The following is a 19,346-nucleotide window of genomic DNA, read 5'->3' as shown; positions in this document are numbered from 1 at the left end:
TTCTACCAAGTCACTGGGATGCTTTCTTGCTTACATTAACATCTATGTAATTATAAGTTATATGTTGCTGGTGATAATGGTTTGCCTTATAAACAACTGATATTCTTAATTCTTTGCGCTTTTTTGTGCCTTTTCTGTAATTAAAATGTATCTGATTAATTACTTCCCCAGTAATCCCAATGCGAATTCTTCAATGAATTGTGTGAACTAAAGAGGCTCCTTTCCATTTGAACACAAACTGAAAGTATTTTCTTAAAATACAGCAAAGAGCTGACTGGGATTCTCGGGCATTATCTGTGTGAACTCAGAATTTCTGTAACTAGAAACTGAATTTAAAGACAAAACAGAAACTGTTCTGCTTGTTACTCCCCGGTTGTGCAATGCAAAGCATCTTTCCTGTGCAGTGTCGGGAACTGTATTGGCCCAGCATCCTGCAGAAGCGTTTGTCCTTACCAAGATATGTCTTTCCAAGTGAGAGATTTCCTTCTGGTTTAGAAAAAGTGCTCTGCAGAGGCACGGCTTGGAGGTGGAGCTCAGTTTCAGACAAGTGATGGAAGGCTGGTGGTCAGATAGTGAGCGTGGCAGCTTAGGCAGTAGTGAGAACTGACTGTGGGCTTGGCAGGTCATGGTGCATCCTAATTCCTTTACATTAAAAACTGAGCATTTGTATAGGAAATACAACGTAGAAGCAATAATTCCATTGTTGCAGAGCTTTGTCATTATTTCCTTGGGAAATATGTCTTATATAACTTTCTTGATGCTTGAGCTTTTTTTTTCCCTTGCCTGTTCTTAGGGAACTGAGCCATGGTATCAGCTTGCAGCAGAAGTGGATGCCAGCCGTTTAACTGCTGCCTCGGAGACAAAGCCAGGCCTGACTTGTGACAGAAATGACCTGACGGAGTTCCCCACGCTGGAGGAAGGAGCGCTGCTGTCAGCAGAAGCATCCAGGAGGCAGGCTCCTGGAGATACAGCACATGGATTACTGCTGGGTATGTTCAAAGATGCCTTTTATTTTACTGCTAAACAACTAGGGTTTTACTTTTCCTTTTAAATCAATCCCTAATGTGGATTTGACTTCTTTTAGCGAGAACTGGTGTTTACAAAATACATTCTGCGTGAGGCTGTTGTTAAAGCCCATCTTCAAAATGAGGTAGAAGGCTTGTGTACCTTCCCTGGATCTTTTAACAGGTGAACCATTATCTTTGGTCTCAGGTAAAACTATAGGCTTGTTTTCCTGTAGAATGAGGAGTAAACCTGCGTAAAGTTTGAAATGTTGGGGGTTCTCTCTAGGCGAGGTGATAATTCTCTGTGTCCTTAAAATCTGTGTTATAGTCAAAAATCTTTGCTAATTTCCAAATGATAAAGTAGATCTCCCTGTATTGATAACGTGAAAACCTGTTTGTGAAGAGTGTGTGTGTACTCGCACCCCTTTCTCGGACATTCAGACTGCTGGGTGCTGCTTCTGTGTTCCAGTGCTGCTTCTGGTATTTCTTTATAGACAAAGTAATCTCCAAATCCAGCTTTAAAAAGTTTTCAATATCCCTTTACAAAGGTGTCTTCTAAGTGTTACTGCTCTTTAACTAATCAGTATATATATTCCTTTTCAGATAAGGGGAAAAACTGAGCAATTTTAGCTAGAAGTACTGTACTACTGCAAGATTTAACGCAATCTATCCAGATAACGGGAGTTGCTTATGTAGGAAGTTAGCATTAAAAAAAAATACAAGGAAGGGGAAGGTGGTAATTATTTACAAAATGTCTAAGTAAGTTGATGTTTACCCACTTCCACTGTTGCACTCACAAGCACTGACTCTTTTTTTGGTTTGTTTGGGGTTTTTTTTCCCCAACTGGTCTAGCTTGCCCGTAACGCAGTGGCCTGCATATACCAGCTATCAAGCCCTGGGGCAGAGCTTTGCTGTAGTTTGCTCTCCTGTTGGGCTAACAGAAAAAGAAAGGAGCTGTGTCTATAAAATGCAGCAGCCTTGTTGTCATCCTCCCGTTGTCAGAGCACAGGACCTTCTGCTAGAGAGTCCTCTGTTCTGGTGCTTAAACAGCAGTTTAGACACATCTTCTTACTTCATTCCTATCAATATTCATGTCTTTGTTGCAAGTCCTTACAGTTCTCTTTGGGTTTGGACAATACCCATATTGGAATGTACCATGTTAATATGGTTATTGGGTGGGGGTTTTTTTCGAATATTTTGGTCACCTGGGCCTCAGAATGCTTTTTCAGTTGGTGTGCTCTCTTCAGTGTTGCTCATCAGTGCTGAGGTGTGAAAACCTGCCTGCAGTGTGTTGGTGTATTACAAGTGTTACCATTAACAATGCCATTTGAAATACAAAAACCCTGTGGGGTGTTAAACACCTAAATGTAATACCGCTGTCAGCACTGGTAGTGAATCGTTAGGGCTCCTGCGTCAATTAATCGTAATAACTGTTGGTTTTCTGACAGAACATGGAGTTTTCTGACTTGATGTTTCCTCGTGCTTGAGCTTCTCATTTAATTTGTTGTGACTCACCAGTAAGTTTGTTCCAGCCCTACTGGCCCCAGTGTAGCACCTTCCGCATCACGGAATTCTGGGTGGCCAGGGCAGGATACGGGTGGGCACGAGTGTGTTTCGTCCTTGGTGTGTGCGGGAAGTCCGTTATGTGTTTTCCACATGGGGTTCAGCTCCCTCCCGGCTGGACACAGGGCAGGAACACGCACCCAGCCGTTTCCAGTCTCACAGGGGAGAGAAACACGAACTGCCGGTTGGTACTGGCGTGCAAGTAGTTCTCGCTGCGTTCAGGTACAGCGTTGTGCAGGCTGTGTTCGTTAGGACAGATGAATTTGTTATAATTCATTTTCCATGACACGTTTTTTATCTCTATTAATACACCATTGGGGATGCATCAAGCCCTCGCTTTAGATATCCAAAGTGACTGATGGATTATTTTCAGCAATGCTAGTGGGGATTGTGCAGCTATTGTTTGGCAGTCGTCTTTATTTTTAACAAAAAAATCTCCTGGGTTTTATTTCTCCTAATGACGTGGTTGTGTTCTGTTCCACGCCAGGAATTTACACCAATCTAGACACTCTGCTTTTGGTTTTCTCTCTGCGCTCTGTGCCCCGTCCTGTTCAGGTTATTTATATTTTTGGGGCAATAAACCACTACATAGAGGGTTTAATATTCTATTAGTAGTCCTTATTGCTGCTACTGTGTTTGGGTGCAATTTATATTGCTGCCTGGAATATTTTCCAGTTCTAACGCCTCTACTTTAGAAGAGCTGAGCATTTCTATTGCTTCCTTTCACATCTAATCATCCCAGTTTAGTTCCAGATTGGTTTGAGAAGTTCCAAGATTTACTATTTCACCTTTACCTGTTCTTGGTTACGTTCATTTTCATCTGTGTGGAGTCAGAGTATTCTGGTCAGTGCTGGTGGTATAATTTTTAGTCCACTGGTAGTAATACATCTTTGAAAAAGAAAACTTCTCTTTGTCATGCAGCATTATTCTCTGCGTCTTAAGATACAAACCACGTTACTGATTCATTGTAATAACTTCCAATAATCCTCAAAATGGTGGAAACGGAGGCGGTCACTTTTTCACTCATTGCTGGTAATCATAGGGAGCACATCTGTCCCCAACGAGATAAACTTACTTCTTTTGGAAAGAAAGCCAACTTTTATCAGATCCTTTTTTCTGCATTACCTCTATTTCCTCATGTTTTCCTCTTCTTTTTTAACTTCAAGCTTCAGCTGTGGCAATTAATCTGTAAAGAATGATATCTTTCTTTTTTTGTACCTGTGCATTTAACGAAACCAAAAGCAGCAAAAGCAGAACGAAGCAGTGTATAACTAACAGTACTCGTCCGGCTGAAATGGTTTGCTTTCTCTTCTGTGCCACCTATGGAAGACAAAACTAGCCAAGACTGTTATCGATGGCTCTTTTGGTTAGCCAAACTGGAGCCTTTTTCCTTGCTTGCCTCACTTCAGTTGTGTCACTTCCATTTATTGCAGTTCTCCTTCCTCACGCATCCACGTTACCGTGCTAAACAACTGTTCACCAGACCCCCAGACGTGGCTGTTATCCTTAAATTACCAGTTGTTGCATTTAGGCACAGATTTCAAATTTCTTTTTTTCCCCAAGTCTTTAATGCTGGTTCTAACATCGGGTTTGATCCTGCACTGTATGTTGTCTCTTGGCTTTCAGAGCGAACTCTGTCTCAATTCCAAGTGAGTCGTTAATTTTTCCCGGGCAAACCCTCGTGCATGTTGACTCAACTTACTGTTATGTCATCTGTTAACTTCTTACCTGCTGATTCCTTTTCTTGTCCGCCTTTGTGACACCCCACCTGGACCCTTTTACACAAATACTTGTGTACGCTTCCTTGGGAATGCCTGACCTGACAGTGCTGTTCCTAAGCCCAAAGTGTTTCTTTTTGTGTTGATGTCCCTCAGAGCATCACTCCACAAAATCAAGGGTTACCCGGCCCATGAGGTTGTTACGTTTGTGACTCACTTTTCCAGGATGTAACTGAAATTGCTGAATAAAGGTCCTTCTAAAGCCGCTTCCACCACATCACTTTTTGGTGAACAAACACCATTTTTGTAGGCAAATAACAGGATTGCTTGTGGTGTTTTAAAACAAACCGGCGTTGCTTCCAGTTAACCGCAAGTCCAGCTCGCGGTTTGCCATCCCTGGACCTGCTTGTGTGATCTTACTTGTGGGTGAGTTGCTTTTTGGGTTTTCGTTTGTTCTGAAGTCAAGCAGCTGCTTGAAGGGATGGAGTTGGAATTGCCTTGGGAACAGCCTGGTAGGTGTTTGCAGCAGCTCCTGAGGGTTTTGTGAGTGGGGCTGTTGTTACGGTGTGCGGCTCTTGCTCGTTTTCGTCAGGTTTTGTGGTTATTTTGATAATGCTTTGGTCTGTGCTTTGTGAAGGAGCCCGTAAGGGGAGAGAGAACATCTGTGTCTGGCGGATCTGGATCGAGAGGTTCTGGTTCATACCGAACCCCTCTGAGGCCCAAGGCTCAACGCCTTCCACTGCAGGTCTCGCACTGATGGCTGCCACAATCCCTTGTGTCCCCTCTTATGCTTTCTTCAAAGACTGAGTTTGGTTTTGGTAACTTGGATTATCTGGTTCCAAAAAATTGCTGTTTCTCTGCTTCAACCTCTTGTTTTGCTTGCTCAGGGATTCTCTTCTCTGTGGTTCTCTGTTGACTTTATGGTGGCGAATATACATGGATTTCCATGAAGAAGGACATCACAGAAGATGACTTATACCTGTAAAGGCAGAATCTGGGATGAGGTTAGCTTTGGTAGAGGTTACACATCTGCTGAAGGAACTTTAAAATCCTGTGTGTGATACAGAGGCATGAAAGGAAAGACCAGTGCTTGTTTTGGTTTCTTAGAAACTTCAGGTAATTTACTGGAAATCCCAAACATTTGCCAACAGAGAGAATATTTTGCTTTTAGTGTACGTTGAGCACTAAGCCCTGCACTTGCTGCCCTAAGTTGTGGGTTGTGTTTTTTTAAGCCCACATGTTAGGAAGATGAAGTAAGGTTCTGTTCTAGCATAACAACACAGGCAGACAAGCTTGGTATGGCTGAATTAATTGCTGGCTGCTGTGGATTTGGAGCTACTCCTGAGATGTTTTTAAAGAGGTTTTTTTTTGCTTTATGAAATAAAAAGCACTCTTGGTTATCTCCTGTTTGGGCCTGCAGACAGCTTTGCCATTACGAGCCATGTGTGCGTCACAGGGAGTTGCTGTCTGGCTATAGTTGCTTCATATTGAATAAAGCCCCTTTTTTGTTTTGCCTTGTAGGAAATTGAGGTTTAAGACAGATACTAGAATGTAGAAGGACACGGTAGGTTAGACATGCTTTGTCTTTGCCTACATCCTCTGTGTAGGATTGTTGTGTTTAGTGTATTTTGTAGCATTTTGTCCACGTTATTGTTGTTTGCAGAACTTTGAAATCATTTAATCAAGAAGAATTTCCTGATATTTGTCAAGGTTTGCATCTTAAATGCAACTGGAATTACAGAGACAGCATAAAGCTTTCTAATGTGGTACAAAGATGTAACAATTCTCTGTACTGCTGCTATTTTGTTTGTGGCTCTGTAGAGAGCATGCCAGCAGCTCCAGGCTTTTTTATTTGCACTTAAATTTCCAGATATGGGAGGAAAGGTGAGAGGGAAGAGAGAAACATAAGCTATAATACTAATTTATTCCTCCTTCTCCTCAAAAAGTGTTTTGAATTTTGTTTAGAGAGGCGGGGAAAATCACAATGACAGTTGTATTGAAATTGCTCCTGCTACACTGTGGAACAGGTTGACAAAGCCGAGAAGGTTTTGTTTTTGTTTTGCCTTCCTTTTTTTGTCTTCCACAAATGGCAGCTTGACTCTGGCATTCAGAATTGCCAGCAGGCTGTAAGGTAAAGTAGCATGCCCAGCTTTGCTTTTGGTGAATTCAGCTGCGAGGAAGCTTTTGACCTTCAGAGCGACAGCGCGAAGAATTACCATGTTGACACAGGATGCTCGAAGAGTGTTGTACTGACGTCACTCGCTGCTTTAAGCATCGAGCACCTGCTTCTCTGCCTGCAGAACCTGGGTTATGTCTGGGCGTAATGAGCCCCTAAATCATTGTAAGCGTGAAAATATGATCACAATGATCTTTCTGCCTGCTGAAGAAAATAATTTACTGAAAACATTAGAGCTCATGTGCTGTAAGATGAGAAAATGGTCAAAAAAAGACAGAGGAGGTAGAACAAGTGACATGGCTGGAGTTACATCTTATATATATGAAAAAAATGAATTTTGTAGCCCCCGTGAAATGTCATCTGTGGAACCCTTTAAGGGTGCTTTTACAGGTCGTCTCTGCGGGTCGCTGCAGGGCGCGAGCTGGCAGAGAGGATTTCCACCGAGGATGTGGCTGCAGTGAATCCCGACTATTCTCTTTCCTCCGTGCTTTTTTTTTTTTCTGTTCCCTTTTTTTCCTCAGTCTTCTTCCTTGGCCTTGTCAGTCATCTGCCGCTTCAAGTCAGCGATCACCAGCACAGTTCCTCCGACTGGAAACCTCTGGGGCGGGCAGGGGACTGTCAGCCTAAGGCGCAGTTCTGCTACGCGGCAAAACCAGAACGTTCTGTGGAGAAGCCAGGGGAGCAGGACTGCCTGAAACGGAGGCTAGTCTGAGGGTACGGTGTTGCAGGGTGTTTAGTCAGCTAAAGACTGCTCCTGAAAAGGAAGGGTCTGGCTTTTCCTTGCCCTAGATACTTGCTCCTGCGGCATCCCCTCTGCTAAACCCCCCACGAGGGTTGGTGCAATCGGAGCAGCTGGCTGTTCAGGCTGAAATGTGATGGTTGGGTTGGGAATGGAGATGGTTACGTTTCAGCTGGATCAGAGCTCTCTTCTCTTGCCTGTGCAAAAAAAAAAAGAAAAAGAAGAGGGGGAAGCACATGTCTGGGCTGGGAGGGAGAGACTGGGGCTGTCCCTTCTTGCTGCGGGGCAGTCTTACTGGGTCAAGTGGAGCTGGAGAACTCGGAGGGTGTCGCTCAGGGATGTAAGAGGCTGAAGAGGGAGGGAGGAGATAATTGAAAGAAAATTTGTTTCAATTATTTGTGCTGCTCCAATAACTTTGGAAGGCGTTAATGATCTGTCTGAACTACCTTGCACACGTTGCAGAGAGCCAGCCATGTTGTTGTATCATGTCAGAAGTGTCTTACTTGTTGCCTAGGTTTGCATGGCTTCTGTGTTTTATGTTGGATTCTTGTTATATCTGATGTCAGCTGAAATGCTCCTAATGACCAAATTGCTGTTCTTGCATACGTACATACAAATGTAATCAAGTCACCCTTGATTTCCTCTTTGATTACAGTAGACAGATTTAGTTCCAGGAGGCTCTTGTGATGAGGTCTGTTTCTTCACTCTTTTTTTCACGAGATTTTTTTCAAGAATCAGTTTTCTGCAATCGTTTTCTCGGATCCTCCTGTGATGTTTACAACTATGGAGTTATGGTCATCAGAACCTGCAAATAACCATTTCAATGGTAATTTGAGTCCAAGGCTGGAAAGAACAGTCCTTGTTACTACTTATTCATCGTTCTTCTTTTTATATATATGAAAAGTCAGCTCGCCCTTTCGGATACAGTACTGCCCTGGCCTCCTGTCGGTGCTTTGTTCGTCCTGCCCCCAAGCCCTCGTCCGAGGGGCTGCTCTCTGAGGTCGTCCTTGACTCTGTTCGATTTACTGGGCTGCTTTGATCCCAGCAGCCTATGGCTGGCCTTGAGTTCTGCTGAAACGTGGCTCCTCTGCCCCGCTGTGATGGCAGGTGACCCAGCCTGCCCCGCATCAGGGGTCTGTGCCGTGAGGTATTTGCTGCTTGGCAGATACCCGCCTCATCTGCGGGCCTTCTCTGGAAGAGCGTGGGGATTGCTGAAGTTTCAGACAGGGCAGGGACAAGAAGGGCTCTTGAAGGGGCTGCCTCGAGGCTACCCACGCTGTGAGGATTTCCTGTCTGCAGCTCTGCTTGGAGAATGCTAAATCATTTTTCATCTGTTGGAGTGCTGGGTTGACTTTCTTAATACAAGCGTCCTTAAATTTTGTTGATATATCTTGAAAGCATTGCTTTATCAGCAAATGTTGTGACTTCTGGGGGTTGTGTGTGTGCATATATGTATATGCACATTTATTTTATCAATACGTGGTAGATGCATTAAAAAGTGGTTTGGGAAGATCTATTTTTGACAGCATTTGACAGCTGCTTTTTTGTTCCTAATTACTTCTGGTTCCCTCCCTCAGTCTTTTTTGTTTCTTCAATTACAAAGACAGCACACCCAGCCTTTATCGTGCGGAAAAGCTTTTTCTTTAATCCCACCTGATTTTCAGTTTAGCTGGAAAACACATTTTGATTCAAAGTGAGGAAGTTAAGCTGAAAATCAGGAAAGCTTACTTTCCTCTTCTATTGTATGAATAAGAATGAGATGCCAGGTCTTAAGACACGAAGTGTATCATGGTGTGAGATGACAAGTCTAATTTGATAACTGCAATTACTGTTGCCTTTGTTCACTAATATAATTTTAAATGTAAAGCAAGATTTGGAAGGAAAAAAAGAACATCTAACACAGCTAAGACAGTTTAGATTCCAGCTTGCTTGATGTTTCTTAAAATACCTGGTTTTGCATCTAATGCAGTTCTGTATCCAAGCTAGCGATGGTTAATCTACTCGGTAACAACAAAAAAAGTTTGAGTCAATTTCACTAAATAGAATAAATGGATTGTAAATGTTGTCTGGTCCCAGTTTGTGGATGGGAATAAGGAATCTCAGGTGCAAGCTCTGTTTGGTTCTGAGTCAGTTCAGCCACTGAAAACAAACCTTTTTGGGGTTTTTGGTTTGTTTTGTTCTGTAAAGTACATTTTAAGGAAATGGTAAGGAGATTGCAATGAATTAGATCAACCTCCTGTTCCATGATTTGAAATTGTGATCCAATTTGTGATTAAAATCCTGTAAGTACCAATCAGCCTGCTACATTAGACCTCAGTCTTGGTTGTGCCCTGTGGTGTAACAGAGCCCCGAGACACTGGTACATTGTAAATGAGACATCCCTGACCTTCTTCCTGCTCCCTCTATGCTGATGCTGCCATTTTCTCTCCTTTTTCTACATTTCCATGTGTGTTACAATTATTTTTTCATCCAGCTTTGCCCAGGTGCTTAGCAGTCTACACTGGAGCCTTTTCCGAGTGCCTCCTCCTGGCGAGTTGCTCAGGAATAGCTATTCATACCTTCTTTTTTTTTAAGGTACCTGTCATTTCCTTTCCTATAAACTTCTAAAAAAGCAGGTGGCTGGTTTTTTTTCTTTACTTATCTTGTAAAGTAAGGGTGAGTGTTTAGCTTTAAAGAGGTACTGGGTGCTAGAAAACCAAAGGCTCCCCACTTGAGTTGCTGTAGGATGTTTGTGCCATCCGTACTATAGATGCTACAGTATAAATTTGGCTTCCTCTAGGAGACATTAGGCTGGCCACGTGGTGGAGACAGCTGCTGAGGTAGAAGGGACTCTTTGGAACTGTATAGCAGTCGTTATTATTTTTGTAGCTGCTGCTGAGGTGGGACTAGGGGGCATCCAACTTTTGAGGCGGCTTTGCTGGGTGATGCAGAATTATTTCTATCCATATAATTATCCTCTCACTACGTATTGTTCTAAAGTAATTTTAAAAGCATTGATTGGAAGTATTAAATTAAAAATGAATCGGAAAGGTCATCTTGTGGTTGGATACCACTCATCAGGTGACATGACACAGGCTGTAGAAGGCCTCAGGGTAGAGCTGACGTAATGTAAACTGGATTTATTTGTGTGTGATGGTCATCTTATCTGATGTGATTATGCTTCTGTAAGTGATGCAGAGTATAGCTTGTCTGAGGTGGTTGGAATCTAGTGAGCCTAAATGAAATGAATGTGAATTCTGGGTCTGAAAGTCATACTTGTGATGAGAAACTGGTTTTTTGGCTTTAAAAAAAGCTTTAAAAAAGGCACTGGAAGCATTTTTTTTTGCATCCATCAAACCTGAAAGTAGTCTTTTACCTTAACAGATACCAGCTTATCGTTGGTTTTATTCTTGTGGTATAAAACATTTTGTTTTGTTTCTGTAAGCAGTAAACTGAAAACAAAGTCCCAACTACCTGAAAGAACAAAGAAAGATGTGATAGGAGCTAAAATTTATTGCTACGGTAGTAGACAGGGCTGCTAGTATAACTGTGATGACTGAGTTTTATTATTACCTATGAAAAAACCTGTCTACCTCCTCTGTCATCAAATGTAGGGAAAACTGGATACTGGGAAAGGCATCGGTGGGGATTCGTGGGTTTTAGAGAAGCGCATGGTGAGCTGGGTGGAAGCGCTGTGGGCATTCTCTGATGTACACAGGCTGCGCGGAAATCACAAGGGGAGGCGCTGACTGGTGAGCGGGCAAGGACGGGGGTGTGCGCAGAAGGGAGTTAAGGGTGCGAGGGTGAGTCAGAGATGTCGGTGTCATGTCGTGTTTTGAGGTCGACGAGAAGAAACCCGAGTTTGATGGGTGCTAAGCTGAACTGAGTACATGAGGGAGCGTGCCTCAGCCGAGGATTTCAGTGATGGGATTACATCGTTTTCGCTGCAATTGGCATGGTTTTGAACTTTGAAGGCTGTATTAGTTGGCAGAGCAGTTTGAAGAGGGATTGCCTGGCAAGCTTTTATTGCTGTGTTATTGTTGTTTTTAACAGATCAGTTCTCTCCCTGTCTTCCACTGCTGATGTCTTCAACACGAGGCCAAAGAGTTCCGGATGAGACACTTCTCCAGCAATCAGAAATGGATTTTATTCCCTTAAGGTAGGATAAAGTGACCTGGTGTCATGACAGAACGCAAACCTTTTTTCCTGAGTGGCCATGAATTGTCCCACATTTGGTAATCAAATAATTACAGTTCTGTGGTCACAGAAATAAGGCAGAGGTGTGGTTTACTCTCTGTTTCGTATAGTGGGAGGCATTGTCAGATCTCTACTCATCTTTTATTTTGCCTTCAGAAGAGTTTGAAGAAGGGCCAGAGCAAGCCTCTTCTGAACTTGTCATCCTGCTGTACCTGAAGAAATTGGGAAAATGAGGAATTCCTTCCTCTCAGACATCTTTTTAGCTTTCTTGGACTATGAAATAAAAAGATGAAAACTCAGATACAACTTGTATTTACAGTAGTACATACATGCATAGATATACATGTAATAATATTGTGGTTTGTGTATACTGGAGTAATACTTGTCATGTGTAATTTAAAATACGTATGTTTATATGAAGTATGAATACATAGAGAAATAGCCATTTTTGTAAAAGGCTGTCCAAGCCTTCATTTCAAGGCGCGTGACAGATGATTCCTTTTGTGCAAAGAAGGCAAGAAATCCTCTGCCCTTTATTAAAAAGAGGGAAAAAGGAAAGTAAGTGTGAGTATAACACACATAATAACGTGTCGTTGGTGTTTAGGCTTCCTTGTGTGTGTGACGGCAGACATTGTTTCCTAGATATGCTGTGCCTTCACTTTGTGGATCAGAACTTAGTTCCATCAGAGCTGGTGATCTCTTTGAATGGAGTAATATTAATTGGGGTTTGATGTTCATTTTCATATAAAATAACTATTAATTCAAAATCCACAATAAAAATATTAGACGTTTATAGGAATTTGTTGCTTGTGTTCATCTGAGACCTGGCTTATTTTATGTCCTTTAAAGAAATAACTGATGTAATGAAACTGAAGTAGGTGATTTATGTTAAAAAAAACAAAACACACACAAATTTCTGTACGTGTTTAAGCAACTCCTGTGTTTTGTTTAACTAATAAACATGCTGTCAGTAAAAAATACTTCAGTCCTAAATAGGTTGAAAAATACTGACATACTAAGTAAAAATTAATATTATTTTGAAACCTTTATTTTTATAGGGCAGTAGGGCTTTTTGATATTCTTTGGACTTTCTTTACATTTCTTCACGTTTTGGCCTGTTCAGGGAATGTATTTATGTGGATGTTGCTGAACCCCAGTTATTTGTTTGCGTGAAGTTCTACTTTTGCCTCTTACATTAAAGCAGAGAATGTAGATGTTGAAATAAAAAATATGGTCAGGAATTCACTGACTTTTCTTGTCTCTTACAGAGGAGTCCCTGATGTTTCTGGTGCGTCTGAGGAGCCTTCAGAGCCTCGGCACATCCGTGGAGCTGCCTCGCTGCCCGAGGCAGGATCTCCCTCCGATGCACCCAGTGCCTGCTTTACTTTGTCCCAGCATCCTCTTCCATTGAGACACGTGGAAGCCTGTGGTGCCACTTGTAGTGGTTGCTTGGCTCGGCAAACTGCTTTTTTTCGACAACTCCTCGTGAGCAAGGAGGCAAATGAAGACTGTAAACATGGTACTAATGAGGAGGCGCTGATTCCCCAAACAAGGGACGACTTAGCAAACGCTTGGAAGGTGCTGCTGGCCAAGGGAAATCGACTGAACCCACTGGAAGCTTCTGTTGCAAAGCAGACCTGTAGCACGTCTGTAAAAGATGAACTTTTCTCCCGTGACAGCCATGTACCGGCTACAGGTTTTGAGCTTTCAGAGAAAGAAAAAGGGTTGCTGAGGCATGACGAGTTCTCATCTTCAGAAAACTCCTCTTGTAAAACGGCACTGACCAAGAATTCAGAGAAAAGTGAGAGAGAGGTGCAAAAGGAAAAGGTAAAAATGGCTGAGAGTGAGTCAGAAGGGTGCATGAGGCAGCTAGAGAAGCTGGAAAAAGAAAAGAAGGTTCCTGAGCTTGATCTGTCTAATAATTTGTCGGATGATTTGAGGAAAGACAATTGTAAAAATTCAGATGCTCAAGATGTTTTTCCTGCAAAGACTTTTGAAACAGACGAAGGAATGTTGAAGGAAGGTGGAGTGGATTTAAATGGCTCTGAAAGCTTGAAGTTCGTGGCTGTAACTGAGGAACTCCAGGCAGCTTTCCGGGATGATCAGGGGAAACAGCAATCTCCTGCAGTGAGATTTGAGAAAGAGGAGTTTATCCCTACTGTGACAAGCACCAGTGATCATGCACCTAAACAACTGGTCGTGACTGATGCGGGTGTTCCTTCTTCATGCAGTGAGGATGCCCCAGTGGAAGTAGAACCTGGAGTAGGCAGGAGTGAATTAACTAGTTCAGATTTTTCCATAGAAAGGGGACATAAAGTTACGGACATTTCCCCTTCCTTTAATCTTGTAGGTGATGGCTCATTCTCTGTGCACTTTGCTCGGCCAAGCTATCAGTCTACTCCAGGGATACTTTTAAAGAAAAATGTTAAGGCAGAAGAGCTTGGTGTTGGTGTCCTTGTGATCAAATCGGATAGTCAAGCCTCTCCTTCATGCTTAAATGAAGAAACTTCAGGGAGCTCCCCTACCAGTCCACCTGTATCTCTCGAGAAGCAACATTCGCTCCAATGTGCTCCGAAAGACAACCATGAACATTTTGAGTCCTTAAAATTGGAATATCCCCACCCTGGAAGAATTCAGTCTCTCCCATCGCTTAGTTTCATGGAGAAGGTGGGGGCTTGGAACGTAAGCCAGCCAGAGGAGGTATCTGATGCAGTGACTTCATGTGACCGGGGTGGAGTTTCTCCTAGGAGGAGAGCCTACAGTACAATTGCTGGTTCTTCAAACAATATTTTGTCAACACAAAAAAGCAGTAGAGACCCCAAAGATTATGTTGCTGCTTCCTCTAGAGAGACAGGTTCCCGGGAAAGTTTGTGTTTTCATAATAAAAGCTTGCTGCTTGTCCACCCTCTCACTAGATCTCAGTCTGACAACGCAGTAAATGTTTCCAGCAGGAGCACATCCTTGGTTGAAGTTATTCCACCAGAAAACTCAACAGAGGCAGTGCAGCCTCTAGAAGAAAAAAGTCATGTTTTAGGAGTGTCTGAAAATAGTTTAGGAGGCTCCACGATACAAAAATTTACAGCTGAGATTGTTTCTGGATGCAGCGGTGAAGATGCGGAAGGTAATAGTACAGGACAGAGTTCAGACCCCAATGTTTTTGTTTCGGGAGAAGGAGTTGCTCAGCTCCTTAGAGAGGATGGAAACTCTCCAACTGATGACCAGAAGAACTGTGATGCTCTTGAAAATCACAGCCTAAATATTCCTCCTGGCCATGTCAGCATGGACAATTTTGGTGATATTTCCCCAGATAGTTTGAATCTTCCTGTTAGTTCTGGGGAAAGTAGACGGGGGGGCTTGGGCTCTGCAGGATGCTCTGCAGTGGTTTCCAGGCACTTCTTCACCAGTGCAAAAGATGATAACTTCCTCCCCTTTGGAGCAACTTCCTTGGAAACTCCAGAAAAAGAAGAGCTTAATATTGAAGAAAGGATCCCAGTAAGTCAGTTACTAACAACAATTCATAACTCTTCTTTGCCTTTTGGTTATGAAGAGATGGGAGCACACTCGGCTGACAGAGTGAGTAGGACAGAAGTGCAGAAGGTGTCACAGGAACGAGACACTCCCATGTTATAGTTAATTTCCTCATATCCAGTCATGTTGGGACCTGTCATCTTCTAGAAATACTAGCAAATATGTGTTGTATGTAAGCCTAAAAAAATCTTAGAAGGCCCTTTATAACTGATTCTAATTTAGACTCTAATTTCAGAATTAGTCCATTTTTCTTCCACTGTTCTTTTAGGAGACTCTGGTAGGGTCTGCATCGCTACAGACTAAATGAAGTGGTTTCATGCTGCTCTGTGCTACTGGTACTAGTTCAGCTTATCGTAAATACAGAGGTGGAAAAAGTAACTTTTAGATTATATTTAACACAGGCAAAGGAGGGGTTGGACATGGGAAAGATTTTTTGAGGAGGGGGTTTCCAAGTATAGATGATAGTGTCGTGGTAACAATGCAGGAGAAATGTAAAGGTTGGCAGCTGATGGTGGTGGAACATAAAGGACACAAGAACAGGACATAGTATTAGTGATAAAAAGTGCAATCTGTTTGAGCCAAGACTTGTAAATCAGTCGGCAATAGCTCTTTTAGCAGAGCATTGATAAGCCATTTCTGATCTTCCAGATTCTTTCAAAAGATCAGGTTATAATGATCCGAACATGAGGTTGAGACTCAACTGCTGACTAAGGAAATGCTAGGCTGCAGGAGAGAGAGATGAACTTCACACACCCACGGATCTGCAAGAATAGCAAAAGCAACACAGAACTCCTTAGCAAATCAAATTGCCTTTTTTTTCCTATAAATACTCATTTTGCTTGTTCACTTTGTTCCAGTATCTAAGGCATAAATTCTTGATTCTTTGTATATTCCTCATAAAGGATTTTCAAGGCCTCTGCATATACCTTTCCTCCTTTGTGTCTAATTTGGCTAACGCAGATTTCTTTCCTCCCTTCCCCATTTTAGGGTGGTTGGTGAGAACGGAGGGCAGATTGTGTCAGCCATGTTAACTCTTCTAATAGCTGTTGAGTCTTGTTAGAGAAAATTAAATGCAGATTTATGTTAGTGATAAACACGTAATTATCTTCTGAGTAAGTGGCTGTTCCCCTCACAAGATGACTCCTATAATCATTAGGCCTTTGGAACTGTGTTTTAGAAGCACTCTTCTCTCAGTTGTCTTTGCAAATACGTGTTGAAAGAAATATAAATATTGTAGGGAGGATATTTTAAATGAGATTGATGAGATGTAAAGGTTGTCTGTTACCTCCTGGGTTTTATGGCTGTAATTCGGCTGCTCTGCAGGCCTAGTTCTGAGGAATTCTGGTTGCATAAATCACTGCAATGTGAAGGAGATTAGGTCACATATATGGCTATTAATATGTAAGATGATAATAAAATCTTAGGCAATAGAGCTGGCTAAGATCTATAATGTAATATATTTCACTTTGTTGGTTAGCTTAAGACGTAGTATAGATGAGTTGAAATTAAGTCCAGTCAAGGCAAATTTTGGGTCTTTTTTTCGGCATATAATGTCTGTATGTCAACTTAGATGCTCTGCTAAAAGGGAGGAAATTCCTTTCTCAGGAGATCCTAGACAGCCTTGGGTAGGCTTTTACCCCCACGAGACTCCTCCAGCTTTCAAAAGATGTTAATGCTGCTGCGTGTGTCTGAACTGCCAGTCTCCTGGATGTTGCACAGAGAGGTGGTCTCATCGGAACGTTTTTCTCTGGTATATCACAGAGTTTTAGGTTTTGAGTATGGTTTTCGTTTGGCTTCTCTAAACTAACTGCTTTGTTTAATGTTAGTGAAGTTATACTTGGGCAGCAATATGTATATATGTGTGTGGTATACCGATGCCAAGAGCGCTTGTGTGTATTTGTTCTGTACTTATGGAAAAGGGAAAAAGACGTGGGTTTTATCCTGTCTTTACTAAGAAGGGGTTTAGTGCTGTAGCTGCGCTAGTAAAACTAAGTCTTGGCTGTACATAGATTTGTACACTTGAGTACCCTACGTTTTATAGACTTAAAGCAGCGCAGTAGGTTGTATCCAGAAACGGTTTCATGGCCAGGGAGCTTTTGAGGTGCTGCTGAAATGTGTTCATGGCAGGCCACTGAGTAGATGGGCAGTTCTATATGAGACTGCCTGTGTTTCCTCACAGAGCTGTAAACAGCAGAAAGGGATGGCACTCCGTGGCCAGTACGAGTTTATTCCCTGCAGCAATGCCACCGAAGCTGTTTTGTGGTTTTTAACCAGCTCTGACAAAAGGGTTCCCAACTATTTCCCTTGAAGACTTGCTCATGGCGAGGAACTTCCCTGCTGCCTAGCTTGACTTTCCAAATCCGATCATGTTTTCTGTGCAGCAATCACTTGGGGAGGAAAAACGTTTTTAAACCAAACCTTTGTGTTCTCCTTGCCGTTGGCAACATGTCATTTTAGATGGGTGAGGCTGAAGCTTACCAGTCTCCTCTGAGGTATCGCACTTCTGGCTCGTGCAGTGTATAGAACATACATTTGTGTAAAAAGGCTATAAGCAGTCAGCTCTTGTCACAAGAACAAGATATGTGACCTCTTTGCTGACCTTTTCCATCATTTCTGGATCCTGTGGAAAGGGCTGGGCACTGGTTTGGTGGTGGCAGGCTGCTGTCCCTTGCTGTCTTTGGCATGTGATGAAGGAAAGGTCAGGAAAGCACCAGGAAAAAACTGTTGGTGAGTGCAAGCTCAAGCTATCACCACCAGAACAGTTCTTGCAACTTCTTTCTGAATTGCTGCCAAACATAAATTAATGATTGGATTGTGAATTGGGTGAAGGAAGGAAGTCAGAGAGTTGTGGTCAATGGGACAGAGTCTAGTTTGAGGCCTGTATCCAGTGGGAGTCCCCCAGGGGTTGGTACTGGGACCAGTACTATTCAATATAATCATCAATGACCTGGACGAGGGAACAGAGTGCCCTGTCAGCAAGTTTGCTGATGACACAGAACTGGGAGGAGTGGCTGACACCCCAGCAGGCTGCGCTGCCATCCAGCGAGACCTGGACAGGCTGGAGAGCTGGGCGGGGAGACATTTGATGAGATACAAGAAGGGCAAGTGTCGAGTCTTGCATCTGGGAAAGAACAACCCCATGGACCAGTCTAGGCTGGGGACTGAGCTGTTGGAGAGCAGCGTAGGGGAAAGGGACCTGGGGGTCCTGGTGGGCAGCAGGATGACCATGAGCCAGCAATGTGCCCTCGTGGCCAAGAAGGCCAATGGCATCCTGGGGTGTATTAGAAGGGGGTGGTCAGTAGGTCGAGAGAGGTTCTCCTCCCCCTCTGCTCTGCCCTGGTGAGACCCCATCTGGAACAGTGTGTCCAGTTCTGGGCCCCTCCATTCTAGGACGGGGAGCTGCTGGGAAGAGTCCAGTGCAGAGCCACAGAGGAGATGAAGCGGGTGGAACATCTCCCTTACGATGAAAGGCTGAGGGAGCTGGGTGTCTTGAGCTTGGAGAAGAGCAGACTGAGGGGTGACCTCATCAATGGTTATAAATACGTAAAGGACGAGTGTCAGGAGGGTGGAGCCGGGCTCTTCTCGGTGATGGCCAGTGACAGGACAAGGGGCAACGGGCGCAAGCTGGAGCACAGGAGGTTCCACATGAACATAAGGAAAAACTTTTTCACTGTGAGGGTGGCAGAGCCCTGGAACAGGCTGCCCAGAGAGGTGGTGGAGTCTCCTTCTCTGGAGACATTCAAAACCCGCCTGGACGCGTTCCTGTGTGACCTGCTGTAGGTGGTCCTGCTCTGGCAGGGGGGTTGGACGGGATGATCTTTCGAGGTCCCTTCCCACCCCTGACATTCTGTGATTCTGTGTAACGAGGAGTAGATTGCAGGATATGTCAGTTGTTCTTTTGGGCTGCACATGGCTTGTGAGGTCTCCTAGCCATGCTAGCTAGAAGAAAGGCTTGTCACTCATGGTCTGAAGACTAGAATAAGCTGGAAATGTTGTCTCCTATGTGGCTGCTTTGGTATTTAGGGTGAACTGTTAGTGCGAGTTGAACATGACTGAAGCTCAAGATGGTTTAAAGCAAGTTGTTTATGTTTAAGATGATGTGGAAAACACGCAACTTCAGAACCCATGGATGTTCTGCGAGAGTGCTACGCGTTCCATATTTCTTCTTTTGCCAGATATATCTTCGCAACCTTGGCATTGATCAGTCACCTGGAACTATACTGACGCCGTTTGTGCCCCGAGGACCCATCAGGGAAATTGAATTTTCCCCTTCAGAGCTTAGAACGCTGAAAGACTCCACTGACACGCTGACGAGGACCGTTCCACAGCCACAAGGTACGGGCAAGGCAGACCTTGTGCTGTGCAAGCCTTCAAGAACACAGAACTTTGCTCACCTGTGAGGTTGCTCTTGGCCTCGTGGTGTCAAGTGTGTTTCTTCTCGT

At 43.4% G+C, this 19,346-nt stretch overlaps 1 protein-coding gene across 1 annotated transcript in view; it reads left to right on the top strand.

Annotated features, from left to right (window-relative positions):
- Window positions 1-19,346, top strand: part of LOC104342142 (centrosome-associated protein ALMS1) — a 69,296-nt gene that overhangs the window by 11,083 nt on the left and 38,867 nt on the right. The window contains exons 3-7 of the mRNA XM_086464143.1: window positions 794-993; window positions 3,907-3,914; window positions 11,233-11,338; window positions 12,645-14,868; window positions 19,080-19,239. Of these exons, the coding sequence (XP_086320269.1) occupies window positions 794-993; window positions 3,907-3,914; window positions 11,233-11,338; window positions 12,645-14,868; window positions 19,080-19,239 (2,698 nt within the window). The remainder of the gene's footprint in view (window positions 1-793; window positions 994-3,906; window positions 3,915-11,232; window positions 11,339-12,644; window positions 14,869-19,079; window positions 19,240-19,346) is intronic.

The sequence above is a fragment of the Leptosomus discolor genome, chromosome 4, assembly GCF_034619465.1.
Source record: "Leptosomus discolor isolate bLepDis1 chromosome 4, bLepDis1.hap2, whole genome shotgun sequence".
NCBI classification, from domain to species: Eukaryota; Metazoa; Chordata; class Aves; order Leptosomiformes; family Leptosomidae; genus Leptosomus; species Leptosomus discolor.
Note: the sequence above shows the minus strand (reverse complement) of the source record. Positions and strands in the feature narration are given on the sequence as shown.